The following is a 15,558-nucleotide window of genomic DNA, read 5'->3' on the forward strand; positions in this document are numbered from 1 at the left end:
GCTGCCTTTGCTTTGGTGGTTAAGCCAGCCTCACAGGCTGCCTTGTCTCAATCACTGTACTCTTTGGCTTTCTCCTCAGGAAGAAGCTGGCAATCAGATTGCAGGAGGCTGCGGAAGCAATGGTGGTGGCCAATGCCAGGAATGCCTTCCTGGAGAGAGCCAGGCACAGGCTTCAGCTGGAACTGGGGGATGCCCTCTCTGACCTGGGGAAGGCCCGTTCCTTGGCAGCTACACTGGAGAAGAAGCAGCAGCAGTCAGACAAGGCCCTGGCTGCCTGGAAGCAGAAGCAGGAGGAGGTTCAGGCGCTGCTGCAGGCCTCTCAGAAGGAGGCTAGGGCTCTCAGCACCGAGGTCCTCACACTCAGGCATGCCTGTGAGGAAAGCACTGAGGCCCAGGATACGCTGAGGAGGCAGAACCAAGACCTTCAGGGTACTGTCAGCTGGGCTTGCAACCAAAGCAAACCAAAGGGCATGGGGAGAGCCAGGTTTGGGCAAGGCTATCTTCTCTGAGTGAAGAGCCTTGGTGTTTTCAAGTTCCTATCCATGTTTGACTTTCAAAGTTTTAATACTTCATTCTGAAAATATTTATTGCAGATGTTATTTGTATTGAATTAATTCTAAAGGTAAGATTAGAACCAAATATTTGGTCTGATTCCATACTATAAGGAAGCAATGATTTCCACAGCCTTATTTAGATTTTCCACATACATATTCATATATATATATATTACTCAAATTATATGTTGCTCTGTATCATTTATTTTTTTATATAAAAAAATCTCAGTAACCCATGCTATATATTAGACACTCTTCTATATTCATCAATTTGTGACTTACCCTGAGCCACGTGGCTTAGCCTTCATGTTAATGCCTTAGTTTGCAAAAAACAAGGTTAGGTGACTTGTCTGAATTTACAGTTGATAAGTTATAGATCTGGGATTTGAGCCCAACCATCTGGGCTTCTGTCTGTGCAAGCTTTACTGAGCTATGCTACTATCCTAATCCTATGTACCTTGTGGTTCTTAGTATGCCAAGCCATGGAGACAAGTGACATTCTTTAAAAAGAAACTACATAATACATCATAAAAAGTATAACTAGCAGCTATCTAACTAGATCTCATTAATTTTAAACCTGATTATACCCAATTCTGAGTAATTATATACTATACATCTACACACATGTATTTTGCATATGTAAAATATCTCAGTAGCATAAATCCCTAGAAATGAAATGGCTGAGTTAAAGAAACAGACTTAAAATTCTTGTTTTACTGCCAAAGAGCAACTAAAAGAGGCTGCCAAGTTATTCCAGAGCCTACAGTGATACGCATGAAATCTCCAAAGTGTCCTGGAAGTGAGACTATTACTTTTGGAGGCATGGGTGTCTTGTCTGTGGCTCTGTCAGTCCGTGACAAACTCACTGACTAGATAGGGAGATGAATTCCATCAGTGGCCACAGGGCTCAGCTATGCATCACCTGGGAACAGACAGCCACACCCACCACAGAGTCTCTGATCGGTGGATCTGAGGTGGAGAGCATGTGATTTCATGAGTGTGATTTCTATGTGTGTCCAAGAGACAGTATTTACACCCCCACCCATCCTCAGGCTGTTATCTTGTTTCTGTACCCTCTTTTGCTATATTCCCTGACACTCGGAGGTAATAATATAGTTACCTAGTACAGGACAGAGCCCTCAAAAGTCACTTCCTCCAGTTTAGAACAGTCGATGTCTATACTAACCGCTCTCTGCTGCAAAGAGAGGCTGCCCTGGCCAAGGCTGTGAGCAGCCCTACTGTGCGAGTTTAAACATAAATATCAATAAGGCAATTTGACAGTGTGTCCTTTCAGCAGAGCAGACGTAATGGTTCCTCACTGGGGCCTGTGATTTCCCAGAAGTGGATATTTGTCCAGGTTTATAGTATCAGGCATGAATTTCGTATTGTGGAGTGGGCCTTAAATAAACCAGAAAATGGCCGGTTACCCCCATAACAGTCGTGACTCTGTTGTACTTGTGTTTCTTGCCTGGCAAGTCAGTATTGTATCACGCAGGATCCACAGTGAGAACTTGATATAATTTTCCCCCAGCAGTAGATAAAGTACCTTCTGGAAGCTTCCTCCAGCTCAGTTCTAGCTTGTTTTCTCCAGTTCCTGCTACCAAAGTATGTAGTGTCTCTAGAAATACGGTCTTACCATTCAGTTATGGTAGTTAACCAAGGCGTATGTCAATAGTCTGTATTTTGTGGGGGGCACTAGGGTCTCTTCAATAACAACTCATAGGGATATAGCCCACATCTGTCACTGAGGTTGACCAATTTTTACCTTAGACCAGAGCTTGAGAACCAAAGGAATGGGTGAGCTGTTGAGTTCTCTTTTTCACTGTGCTAGGTAATTCCCCAAGTTTCTCGGCTGTCCAGCACTAGAGCCTCCTTCAGGAAGTGTCAGACACTCCACAACAATAGAATGTCATGCCACTCACTTCTGGCCTCACTCTGTCAAAGGCTTTGCCTTCATGAAAGGCTAGCCAGTACGGTCACATGCTTGAGTGAGAGGCATTGTCTTTCCAGAGTCCCCTCTGCTTTCCTAACCCATCTAGGGTCATTCTTTGACCGCTAGCAGATGATAACCTGGCTTATGCTAGAGATTTCTGTCCCAGTGTTGAGTGGTGCCTGGCACAATGGCAAACAATGGTGTTTACATTAAAACTTGTCCGCTGAAGTGGAATGAGGGATTCCTGATGATCTCCAGGTGGAATCTACCATGGCCCCAGCCAGCAGAACTGCCGTGTGAAGTTACACAGGCTGTCCAATGCACCCCAAGAAGTTCCATCTCTCTAATTGTTGAGGCCATCTTCTAGCAGATGTCAAAGTAATACATGGAAGAAGGAATTCCTTTTCCCCCCTAATTCCAAATAAGATTCTCTGTGGGTAAGGGTTAGCTTTTCTATGAAGTTGTTGAGAACAACATGGTCCCTGGAAAACTTTATTTTTTCCACTAACATACCTGATCTTCTTTCTTTCAGAACAGATTTACAGTCTCGCAAACCAGGTGAGAGAAGGGATCAAGAATTTAACTGAAGTGGAAAAGGCCAAGAAATTGATTGAACAAGAGAAGAATGAAGCCCAAATGATGCTGGAAGAGACAGAGGTAGATCACCAGGGAGGGAGACATTCTTAGAGGGCAAATCATGTCTGCTACCATTAGAAACAACAGTTACAACACCGAGGCACTTATGCAGGTGTTTGCTATATGCTATGTGCCATGCCAGATGCTTTAATCACCCCAGCAAACTCTTGTCTCCATTTTATCGAGGAAACTGAGGCTCAGGGAGCAAGGTAGTTACTAGTAAATGCAAGTTCCCCGATCTTACTAAAAACAACCATGATGTGTTTATTTACTTTATCCCCAGCCTAGACCCTTGCAGACCATATGCACGGATATCGAGAATTTTGTTACACTTTCAGGATATTCATCCTGTTCCCCACTTTATCGAATCAGAATCTGCACTTAAACTAGGTCCTTTGGGGCTTCCTGGGGTGTCACCATGGAGATGCACTTGCTGGAACACTGCTGGCCAATAGGGAACTCAGTTAATAGTTACCCAAAGTTGGAGGTATACATAGATTTGTATATATCCCCCTTTAAAACAGTCTGTTAACTACCCATACCCAAATCTGTTGGTGGGAAGAGATTCCCAGTGAAATTCTCAGACACTCACGCTGGAAAGGTGTGCAGTCTTTGACGGTGGTGTTTTAGGTGTTCTGGAAAAAACTCCTGTTTCATCACTGGATGTGGACAGGGAAGAAGTTGACAGGACCCCTGTGAAGATCTGATGCCAAAGAAGATGATGTCTCGAAGAGGAAGTTACCCGTCCAGTGTTGCCAGGTGGTTGATTAGCCATTAGCTCGACAGGGACTCTGCTCCCAGCTGAGTTTCATCTTGAAGCAGCTCCTGAACATCTACCTGGACACGCTGGAGTACACACACCCTTCCAGCAGAGGAAGTGGGTTTAGAAAGATGTTGTAGAGCACTGGACAGAGCCTCCTGGGAAGTGCGGCAGTAGGAGATTGATGCTGCAAACCCTTCTCTGTCCAAGCACTGTCTGTGGGAGCTGTGTCTCCCCTGCAGCTCTGTAGGAAACTGGCAACGTAGATGTGCCCCTCACTCTGAAGTGCTTCCATTTCAGTCACTGCTCTTTCCTGCATACATATTATTGAAAAATCCCATCAACTGGTAGAGTACCCCTTAGGAAGTCTTGTTTGTGCAAAGTTGATGAATTTTGTTTAATTTACTCATCTTTGGATCTCTGACCACTCTAGTTGGATACTTTCTAAAATCACCATATTCAATAAAAGAAGTACATTTTATTGTATATTTAAACGTTTTAGCAATAAAATATGATTTTAGGGCCAGCTTTAGTTTAGTATTGTATATTGGGATAGTAATCTCTTAAGTGAACTAGCAAGTACATCAAAATGCACGAAGGCCATACCACATCCCACCACAAGATGGCAGCATACACTGAGTTGCAAATTCAGCCTCAAAAATGCTTTATCACTTTGCACATGTGTTTGTAACTTGGAGTTATTCCTTTTGGGGGTGTGGCTTTATGAAAAATTTAATCAGATCTCTGAATCCATAAGACTGAAATGATTTCAGGTCACCTCTAAAGATTCCTTTTCTTAGTATATTCTAGACGGTGAGTTTTCCCTCAAAGAAACTACCATTCCCTGAGGAGATTGCTATCTGAACATTTGCTTTTGATTTATGCCTGTCAGGATTGAGCCAAAAACTAAGGAGGACTTCTTAAAATTCATGGCAACTTAGTTTTGCTGTTCTCATTGTTTGACTATTTCTACGTGGTTTTACTCTTTTCGGTAGATAAAAACTCTCCTCAGAGAAGATAAGGAGTTATCCCTACTCTCAGGACTGTCCAGAGTTAGCTGGCCAACTTGCATGGCACATGCATGTTGTTAAATTATTCATACTCTTCAAGTATTTTGCCATTTGCTTGTCTGGAATTTTTTTACACACATTTTCTCCTTAGAAAAGGCTTTAAATATTTTATTTACTCTTTACCAAATTTCTACTTTTAAAATTGAATGATCCTATAAGAGAATCCGTGGAAATATTATATGAACACCCAGTCCCAGGAGATACCCTACCCATTAAATCCCCACTTTTTAGTAGTGATAATCAAGTGACTCACCTTGAGAGTATTACATGCTAAGCACTTCCTAAATGCCCAAAATAAAGATGCCAATAAATGTTAGCACCTTCCGCATAGTCTTGATGCTTTTATTAACTCACCCCAAAGGTGGAATGAGTTGGAAATATTTAAGAGTATTAGATGTCAGTAATTAAATATTAAATACAGTGATAGACTAGGCTGAGATTTTCTATTTAAAAATGCTTTAGAATTTTAGATATGTATATATATATATATACTTTTTCTTTATTGGTATTGAGAATTGAACACAGGCCTTCATCCAAGCTAGGCAAGAGCTCTAAGATTGAGCTGTATCTCGGTCTAGCCTTAGGCTACTATTCAAGGAGCAAAGGATCTCAGAGCTAGATGTGAAGTGATGAATAAAAGCGGTCTCTTGTCCTAGTCTAGCTTCAGGGTCCTGCCTTGAACCTAGATCTCAGCCAGCAGCCCTAAAGAGAACTACATTCATGATACAGGCATTGAGGGAAGAAAATACAATTGTTGTTTAAAAAGAAACTTCATTGGGTGCTTTTCGTTCTAGGGAGCCCTGGAGCGCAATGAAAGCAAGATCCTCCATTTCCAGCTTGAACTCTCGGAAGCTAAGGCAGAGCTGGAAAGAAAGTTGTTGGAGAAAGAGGAAGAAACAGAGAAGTTGAGGTACTCAGGATTATGCTGTTGAACAACAGCCATGAATGTCAGAGTCCCAGAATGAGCAGACCTCCCTGTGGGGCTGCCTTCATGATCCCTGTCAGAACATGGCCAAAGATGCTTGGTCTGACTCAACTCTAGGATTGCCCGTTAAGTGCATCACTGTTGTAGAAGACCACTTCTACACACAAGTCCTTCCTATACAGATCATACTCTTCAGCATGGGGAGGGCTGCATTGGGTGTGTGTGTGAGTCTGCTTCTTCTACGGAGTCCCATTCAGGGGTAGTCAGGAAGAAAGGACAAAACATTTGGTGTCATGTAGAAGCTAAGGTTAGATCAGAGAGAAGGATTCCTTAGCCCCTGCCTGTCCCATGTGAGAAAGTGGGGCCAGGAACAAGACTTTTGAAACAGTGGGGGCTGACCTGCCCGGCTACTGTGTGAAACTGGATTCCCAGTCTCTGGACCCTTTCTTTACTTCCTTGTAACAAGCTGGTGACTATAGACACTTAATTGCTTAGATTCTCAGGGGAGGGACAAAGGAGACCTAAGGGCCACAGAAGGTAGTGAGGGTGATCAGGAAGCTGATCCTGGCATTTAGAGGTAGGGATGACTAAGTTACCTCTCTGGCTATTTGCTCTTCCCTTAACCAGTGGTTCTCAGCCTTCCTAAGGCTACCACTTTTTAACACAGTTCCTCATGTGTAGTGATCCCCAACCATAAAACTATTTTTGCTACTTTATAACTAATTTTGCTACTGTTATGAATCGTAATGTAAGTATCTGTGTTTTCTGATGTCTTAGTTGACCCCTGTGAAAGGGCTGTTCAATCCCCCAAGGGGTCTTGACCCAAGGTTGAGAACTGGGCCTTAACCAAAGCCCCAGGTCTGCAAAGAAGATCATATAGTAGTCTGAGGTTCAACTGGCAACTTGTTCTCAATGTTTTTGTTAAACAAACAAAACAAGCCAATGCCATGTTAACACATTCTGTTTAACTAGGCTTTTTCCCATAGATTGTTTTCTATCCAAACTTCCAGATGGTCAATATTTAGTGAGGATTCCAAGCCAAACTTATCCTTCTGTGCTCTGAGTTAACTCAGCCCTTATTCACAAGTATTTTCATGGAGCTGGCTCTGGTGAAGAAATCTGGTGTACTTACTAGCATCTGATATAATTCATTGATAAAGGGCAAACATATAAAACCCTAATATTTGCACTATTTCTGTACACAAAGAACAAAAATGAGCATCTCCTTTTGTAGTAAAAAAAAAAAGCTTGATCTCAGGTAACGTCAAACCTCAGCTATAAATAAATGCGGTGAGGAAAATGAACCCTCAGAGAGTCTCTGTCGTGTCAGGTACATCTGAATGTCGGAGAACAGTTCTCCAATTATAATCATCAGTGCAAAGGAAGTCAGAGATCCAAACAGCTAAGGTTAAGAGGAGAAAGCTGGAGGGAACATGAACTGCGACGGGCTGGAAAAGAAACGGGCGGCTGAGGCTCCCACAGGAGCTCAGTGTAAGCTTTAGCTGATGACTCACAGTATCTGTAATCGGTGCATCCAGAAAGGACAGACGAACATCTCACCAGACATGGCACCCACTGTCCCAGACCCTCTGTGCTTTGTGTGAGCGCAGATTGTAGCAAATGCCTTGCTCTAATCTGGTGGTTCAGTCTGAGTCTAGGGCTAGGAGGAAATGGAGTAGAATTTCAGGGAAAAGTATATATGAGCGAGAAAGTCCAAGCCATCAAAAATGATGAGGTAAATTATAGACCTCAAAAAAGAAATATCACCTGAGGGCAGGATGAGGTTGAAGACTCTGTGTTCATATAAACCATGTGCATTGCCACAGAAACTGAAGTTGTCTATTAGTGCAGTCCCTGGAGAGTTGAAGGGGCCAAGAGGCAGCAGAGGTCAAACTTTTATAGCTTAGCACTTGTGGAACGCTCTCCATGTATTCTCCTCTGCTGAGCATTCTGTTAGTCTGGTGAAGAATGCTGAGTGAGCCCAGGAGAGACCCCATTGGTGAGGAAAAGTCCAAGCAGCTGGCACGAGAGATATTTACCTCCTAACCATGTGAGTTCTCAGTGTTGGCAGATGCTCTGTGCACTGTTGGAGTAGCTGGGACTTCTAAGCTCAGAGATGGTTTGGATCATTTCTGTCTAGTTTTTAAGGTAGAGATAACTCACTTTTAAAAAAAAGTTCCATTTGCTTGGTAACATTATCAGAATAGATAGCTTATAAGAAATCTATGACAATCTGAACAGCGAAGGAGCAGCCAAGATATTAAAAACACTGGTTTTCTTCAAAGATACTACTTTTTATTTATGTTTAAATTAAAAATTCTTTCAAGAATTTCATATGAGTGCTGGATTCACATAACATCTCTCCCCTCTCCCTTCCGATTCTATCAGTTTACCCCAAGCTCCTTCTTATATTCATGACCACCACCACTTTTTCCCCCTCTTCTTCCTCGTTGTTGTTGTTGTTGTTATTATTACTATTGCCGAGGAGGGTATTGGATACTTTGGAGCTGGAGGATGTTTCCTGATGTTGGGTTCTGGGAACCAAACTTGGGTGCTCTGCAAGAGAAACAAATGCAGGCAAACCACTGGGCCATCTGTGCAGCCTTCAGTGTTTCATTTTCCTTTAAAAGATGTGCTTGAGGGTGCTTTGATTTTAAAGATTTTTGATTCCGTATGAATGGGTGTTGCAGTCATCACTCAGGGCATTATCATAGTCTTTACTTAACATTTATGAAGTTTCTCAGATAGCTATAGGAAAGCTAACATTCGAGACATTCAGTTTGCTGAAACAGAATGTATTTGTAGATGGACAGTTGGTGGCAGACCACGATGACTCCACTGTTCCTGGTAGAGAGAGCTACCTGAGGAAAACCAGGAAGTTCCCCATTGGAAATCAGGACAGGCTTTTCAGAATGTAGCTGCTGCAGAGTGTGCCGGTTCCCTTACTAGTTTGCAAGGGATGCTTTCAAACAAAAGAAATAAATAAACCCAAAGGCTGGATGGCTTAGACAATACAAATTCACATTTTCAGAGCCTGGGCACTGTAGATCTGAGATCATCGTGTGGGCAAGCAGGTTTTCCTAAGGCCTCTGTCCTCATCTTGAAGTCAGATGGCTGCTCCCTCTCTCCATTTCTATGTGAGTTTTCTATTGTGAGGATCTATTTCTGCTGTCGTCTTCTTCGGAAGGCTCTGCTATTAGATTAAGGCCCTTCCCCAAGACCTTCATTTTTATCTTCCTTGCTTCTTTAGAGACGTTTGCATGTACAGATCTTTAAAGTTCCATCTTCATGAAAGCACAATACTGTGTTTCTGGAGCCTAAGGCTTCAGCATTTGGAAGCAGCATAATTTGATTTATAACATTCTCATTATCTTTATATGCCTGAAAGCCTATAGGATTCTAATCTGGGAGACAAATGCACAGTGCCTGGGGATAGGCACTAAATGTAATACAGAAGACCAGTTTTAATGCTAGGTTAGAAGTAAGTGTAAAGTAATAGTTACTATAAAATAAAAAAGATACTTTCCATATTCTTCTATACCTTCTTTGTGGCCCTTCTACCCATAATAAAATGTGGTCATGAAAAGTGGAGGCCCCTACCTGTGAACCAATAGCAAACTCCAGCCACAATCCTACTAACAGTTAAAGGTGCACCTCTGATCAGCGTGAGAGGTCAAGACACACTCTATGGCAATTCAGTGTGGAATCTAATTCTGACCCATGACAAGTACACTTTTGATGTTTGTTGTATAGCCTCTATTAGGATAAAAAAGAAAAAAAATGAAATCTTTCTTCTACTTATCTGCTTAGGTCTAAGGCTCTGTTGCAACGAGTTTAAGAGGATATGTGTTTTTGATATCACTTAAAGTTTCTTGATGAGTAACCACCAAATACTGAAGAGTTAAAAGAGAAGTTTTGTTTTGCTTTGTTTTTCTCTGAAATCAGAGTCTGAACTCAGATAGAATGGAAAATAAGTCACTACTCAAAGTTGTTCCAGAAATCAAAGTTTTCCTACATTTTGATAGCACAAGCAAGGAAAAGAGGTTGGAGATTCACACAATCTGTCTGATTCCTTATCATATGGGAGAGGTTATTAATGGCCCATTGCACTGCAGTCCCAAATAACAAATTCGTAGTTAGTCCCATGGTGCCCAAGTATTTTCAAGTATTGCCAAGTAAAAATTCCCATGATTTTCTCAAATTCTTTTTTGCAGTTCCTGAATACTAGGATATTAACCAAGTTGGCAGCACTTTATAATTATGGTTTTGCTCAGAGCTTTTGTTCTTATCAGAGAATATTAAAGTATTTACATACTATATAGTATTGAGTTTTCTCAACTAGTCATTGTCCTTTAAACTCCTAGAGAGACAAGGCAACACACACACATACACAACAAACAAAACAAAAATCAAACTCACGTTATTATTGAAGACTGCAGACCGTTAGAACAGTATAGCTGGATCTCAGTATCTCTTTCCTACTGTATTCAGACTTGTTTTTTTTTTTTTCAACTATGATTGTCTAAAAGAACATCCATTCTTCATCTGTAAACACTCTAGGAAATCTAGAGTTTATCATCCTTGTCTTGGTTAGGATGTGCTAGAACACCATGACCAAAAGAATCCTGGGGAGAAAGGATTCATTTCACCTTACAACTTGTAAGTCCCATCACTGAGGGAAGCCTCAGCAGGAACTCAAGACAGGTACTGGGAACAGGGATTGGAGCTGAAGCTATGGAGGAACACTACTTAGGGACGTTCTTCTCGTGGCTTGCTCAACCTGCTCTCTTATACCACCCAGAACCCCCAGTCCAGGGATGACACCACCAACAGTAAGCTCCGCCCTCTTCTGTAATCAATATAATAATAATGTCTTACACTTTTACCCACAGGCCAATTTGGTGGGGGCATTTTCTCAACTGAGATTTTCACTTCCAAAATGATTCTAGCTTTGTGATGTTGACATAAAACTACAGAACAATCCTTTAATGAGTCTTAGGCAAAGCTAGCACAGGAACCTTGGCATAGTTCATGTGTCTTTATGGTTCTATGATGAATTTATAGTTCCATGAAAAGCCTTTCTTAGACTGTTATAATGACAAAAGACTCATTAATTCAAGGCCAAGCTTCCTCTGTTTATAAAATGGACACTCTTTAGACACATTTTGTTAATATCTGAAAATATTTTTATTTTAATATGTTTTCCATAACTTGAAAATAAGAGGTAGCTAGTGGGGGAGCAGGAGGGAAATGGAAGGAGGAAAGGAAGTGTAAATTTTTGAATGGAAAAAAATAAAAAGAAAAAAGAAAATAAGAGGTAACAATTTTTAATTTGAGTGTATCATGTTCTTCCCAAATGTTACTCTGAAATCAGGGAGAAGCATCAGCAGGCCTTGACTTCCCTGCAGTCAGGTCTGGACTCTGAAGCTTTGGGTAGAATTGAGACCACCCAAATGAGGAAGAAGATGGAAGGCGACCTTAAGGAGATGGAGATTCAGCTTTGTGCTGCCAACCGGCAGGTGTCACAGACAACCAGAGCCTTGGGCCAGCTTCAGGGTCAAATGAAGGTACTCTCAAACCATAACATAACATAACATAATATAACATAACATAACATAACATAACATAACATAACATAACAACATAACATAACATAACATAAACCATGTCTGTTGGGCAGTAAAGAAGGAAACCACAAATCTCATTCTTCAAGAAGGCTGAAAGATGTTTATCTTAAAAACAGGTGAAACTCTGTTAGAATCATCCATGCTCAGGGACATAACTCATCTTGTGATGTGTTATTAGGCAGGAAGAAGGAATAGACAGAGTCCTGGGCAGCCATCTGTTTTTAAGACACTATTGGGGGCATGTTTCGATCAGTATGTCAGAATGACAGTTCCATTCATAGCCTCCTCTAGATGCAAATGGTAGGATGGGCACCATTACTTGAAGCCAACAGTAGGGATTTTCTTGTCCTTGGAAGTAAATTTTCTTCTGCTCTGAAGAAAATTGTGTTTTATAACCTCAAGTCCAGCCTTAGCCAACAGGCTGGAAGAAATATGGCAGAAACTAAGAACAAGGGAAGGAAAGAGGAGAAATAACTGACTCCTTAGTCCCATCACTGCTTAGCCCTTTGGACAATTGCTGTTCCTGCTGCTGTCTCATTTCTAAAGCAGAAAGTTTAACTTTCTGGCTTTCTCTCTGTCCCCTACCTCCTGGCACCTGCCAAGATCAACAACTCTCTGCCCTTTTGCTCAAGACACTTTCTCTCTTTGACTTCAGTAAACTGTCCTGGAGCTACCTCTTGGGGTCTGATTGCAAAGCCTTTTATCTATGAGATCAAGAACTTGGAAACTTGTCTCTGTGTGGCGTTGCTCCCTGCTTCCCCTGCTAACAGTTCTCAGAGAGATACATGCCCCAGGCCCATGTTTGTTTGTTTTTTTCTTTTGCAGGAGCTCCAACAACAACTGGATGACAGCATGTACCAGAACAAGGACCTGAAGGAACAGGTGTCTCTGGCTGAGCAGCGCAACACTCTTCTTCAGTCCGAACTAGAAGAACTGAGGTCCTTGCAAGAACAGACAGAGCGAGGGTACAAGCTGGCAGAAAAAGAGCTCCTAGAAGCCACAGAAAAAATCAATCTTTTCCATACCCAGGTAGGACACGTTCATTCTCTCTATCTGCTGGGTCAGTTGGCTGGAGGAAGGCGTTCCCATTACTGAGTCAGCTAAGGATTTGTATGGTGGCCACGTCAAGTTTTTGGTGTGGTACAAGATGCACAAAAAAATATGGAGCTAAGCCCGTCACACCTTTCCTTACAAGCATTAGGTTCCCAGAGCAGTTGTAACCAAGCACCACCAAATGATATCTTTAGACAACTTTCACAGTCCTGGGTGCTAGTCATCCAAATTAAGATATTGTAAGAACCATGCTTTCACTGACACTCACAAAAAGCCCAGCTTCTCTCGGCTTCTGGTGGTTTCCTGGCACTTTTTCTGTCGATGCCCTGTTTCCATTCCCTGCTCTCACATGCATTCTTCTTTTGCCTTTTTATCCTGTGAGTGTGTCTCTGTCCAGCTTTCTCCTTTTTATAAGGATGTATTATGTGGAAATTATGGCTCACCTTAACGACCCAATATTAAATTGTTTAACTTATTTAAAGCTCTATTTCCAAATAAGGTTATATTCTGCAGAACTAGGGCTTTGGGGCTCAATGTGTGCTTCTGTGGGCATGGTGGGGAGTATAGTGCAGCTGGGACACCGAGGTTTCTGCTTGAAGAATGGACTGTCAGGGCATTCTCAGCCATGATAGTGGAGGAGCCATAAACATTTCATATTGATCTAAAATTATTTGCTTGTTGTCCTGTCCCCTTGTTCTCTCTCAGTGACTTGATTCCCAGCATCCCGGGAATCTCTCGCATCCTGATTGGCTTCTCTCACTTTCCTAGATTCTCCTGTAAGGCCATATAAGTGGGGGGTTAGCAAGATTTCTAGATCATTTTCCTGAAGGCAGAAGAAGCCACAGTGACAGAGACAAATGCCTATAGCAGTGTGTCAAGCACTGAGCATTTTTAGGGCACATGGTATAATTTAGATAAGTATACCCAGTATGACAAATAACCTCCTCACTGTCCCCAAACAGTGAAGACACAAGTAAACAACACAGTACTATTAAGAGTACCATAGAGGACATAATGCTCTACAGAATGTCCAAATAATCCTCATGAGGTCAGGCAGGGACATAATAGTTTTCTTCCTAGTCATGAAAGACATGCAAAAAAATGGGATAAGGTGGCAGAAAGAAAAATGAAGGAAGTGGATGAAGATGAAGAATTTAGAATTTCAGGTAAATTTACATAGTAGAAGACAGTACAGTCAGAAGAGATGAGGAGAAATAATGTCAGGAGACAGGTAGGCTCAAGATTCTAGAACCTTGAGTCTAAGACTGGCAGATAATGGAAGCTGCTGAAGAACTGTGAGCAGCTGGGGGTGAGTTAGCAGATGCACTCTTTGGAAAGTTTGCTCCAGTGACTGTTGAGTAGGACAGACTGTCACTCTTGGGAGTGTTGGAAATTCTTGGGCCATTTTAGTTGCCACAGTGACTGAGAGATGCCACTGGCATTTTGTAATCAGGGTCCAAAGACCTCCTTTGAAGTACCATATGATTTCATGTCACAAAAGAATTGCTGTTCCCAGAACGTCAGGAGTTCCCTCAGCGGTAAATAAATAAGTCATAGCTGTACCTACCACAAGGTGTTACAATTACTCTGTGTCTACAGTAAGTTCATGCAATGACATCATCTCTCTGAGTGCCATGGATCAGGAACAAATATGCTGTAGGGTGTGCATAATTCTTAACAAGTTAACTCATTTCAACATTTGACTTTGCGCATATTGATCAGTGGTAGAGCACATACATGTCTTGCATGCATGAAGCCTTGAGTTCAATCCAACTGCAACAGAGAAGAGAGAAACAAAATTTGTAACATGTTCTTTTTCCATTAAGATTTATCTTAAGAAAATATGGCATACTGAATCATTAATTTTCAAACATATTACCTATTATCTACCAACTACTGGTGACAAGTCACTTGTTATACATGTCATAACTGAGAATGTACTGTGTCTCAATGTGACGTGGGAGGTGGGAAAAAGAGGAAGAGAGGGATAAAGAGAGGGAGAGAGAGAGAGAGAGAGAGAGAGAGAGAGAGCTGCTTAACTTTTGTCAATATGACTCAAACTAAAGTCACCTGGAAAGAGGAAACCTCAGTTAAGAAATTGCCTGCAGCCATTTTAGATTCGTCTGTTGAGAGTTCTCTGTTTAGGTCTGTACCCATTTTTTTTATTGGATTATTTCTTCTTTAGTTTCTTGAGTTCTTTATATATTTTGGAGATCAGCCCTTTGTCTGATGTGGGAATGGTAAAGATCTTTTCCCATTCTGTAGGTTGCCATTTTGTCTTGTTGACCATGTCCGTTGCTTTATAGAAGCTTTTCAGTTTCAGAAGGTCCCATTTATTAATTGTTGCTATTAGTGTCTATGCTACTGGGGTTATATTTAGGAAATGGTCTCCCGTGTGCCAGTGGATTCAAGTATACTTCACACTTTCTTTTCTATGAGGTTCAGTGTGATTGGCTTTATGTTGAGGTCTTTGATGCATTTGGACTTGAGTTTTGTGCATGGTGATAGATATGGATCTATTTTGATTCTATGTTGATATCCAGTTATGCCAGCACCATTTGTTGAATATGCTTTCTTTTTTTCATTTTATATTTTTTGCTTCTTTGTCAAAAATCCTAGTTCCTAGTTGCATGGATTGATATCGGGTCTTTGATTCAATTCCATTGGTTCTCTTGTCTGTTCTTATGCCAGAACCAGGCTGTTTTCAGTACTGTAGCTCTGTAATAGAGTTTGAAGTTAGGGATTATGATACCTCCAGAAGTTCATTTATTGTACAGAATTGTTTTGGCTGTCCTGAGTTTTTTGCTTTTTTATATTAATTTGAGTATTGTTTTTTCATTCAATAAAAAAATGGGGTACAGACCTAAACAGAGAACTCTCAACAGATGAATCTAAAATAGCTGAAAGACACTTGAGAAAATGTTCAACATTCTTACCCATAAGAGAAATGCAAATCATAACAACTCTGAGATTCCATCTTACACCTGTCAGAATGGCCAA

The 15,558-nt window shown here is 41.4% G+C and overlaps 1 protein-coding gene across 1 annotated transcript in view; it reads left to right on the forward strand.

Moving 5' to 3' along the window:
* Myh15 (myosin heavy chain 15) overlaps positions 1-15,558 on the forward strand; it is a 129,694-nt gene that overhangs the window by 90,773 nt on the left and 23,363 nt on the right. Inside the window, exons 31-35 of the mRNA XM_057765443.1 lie at positions 80-429; positions 3,020-3,144; positions 5,748-5,863; positions 11,253-11,445; positions 12,331-12,534. Coding sequence (XP_057621426.1) covers positions 80-429; positions 3,020-3,144; positions 5,748-5,863; positions 11,253-11,445; positions 12,331-12,534 — 988 coding nt within the window. The remainder of the gene's footprint in view (positions 1-79; positions 430-3,019; positions 3,145-5,747; positions 5,864-11,252; positions 11,446-12,330; positions 12,535-15,558) is intronic.

This window comes from Chionomys nivalis, chromosome 3 (genome assembly GCF_950005125.1).
Source record: "Chionomys nivalis chromosome 3, mChiNiv1.1, whole genome shotgun sequence".
In the NCBI taxonomy this organism is placed as follows: domain Eukaryota; kingdom Metazoa; phylum Chordata; class Mammalia; order Rodentia; family Cricetidae; genus Chionomys; species Chionomys nivalis.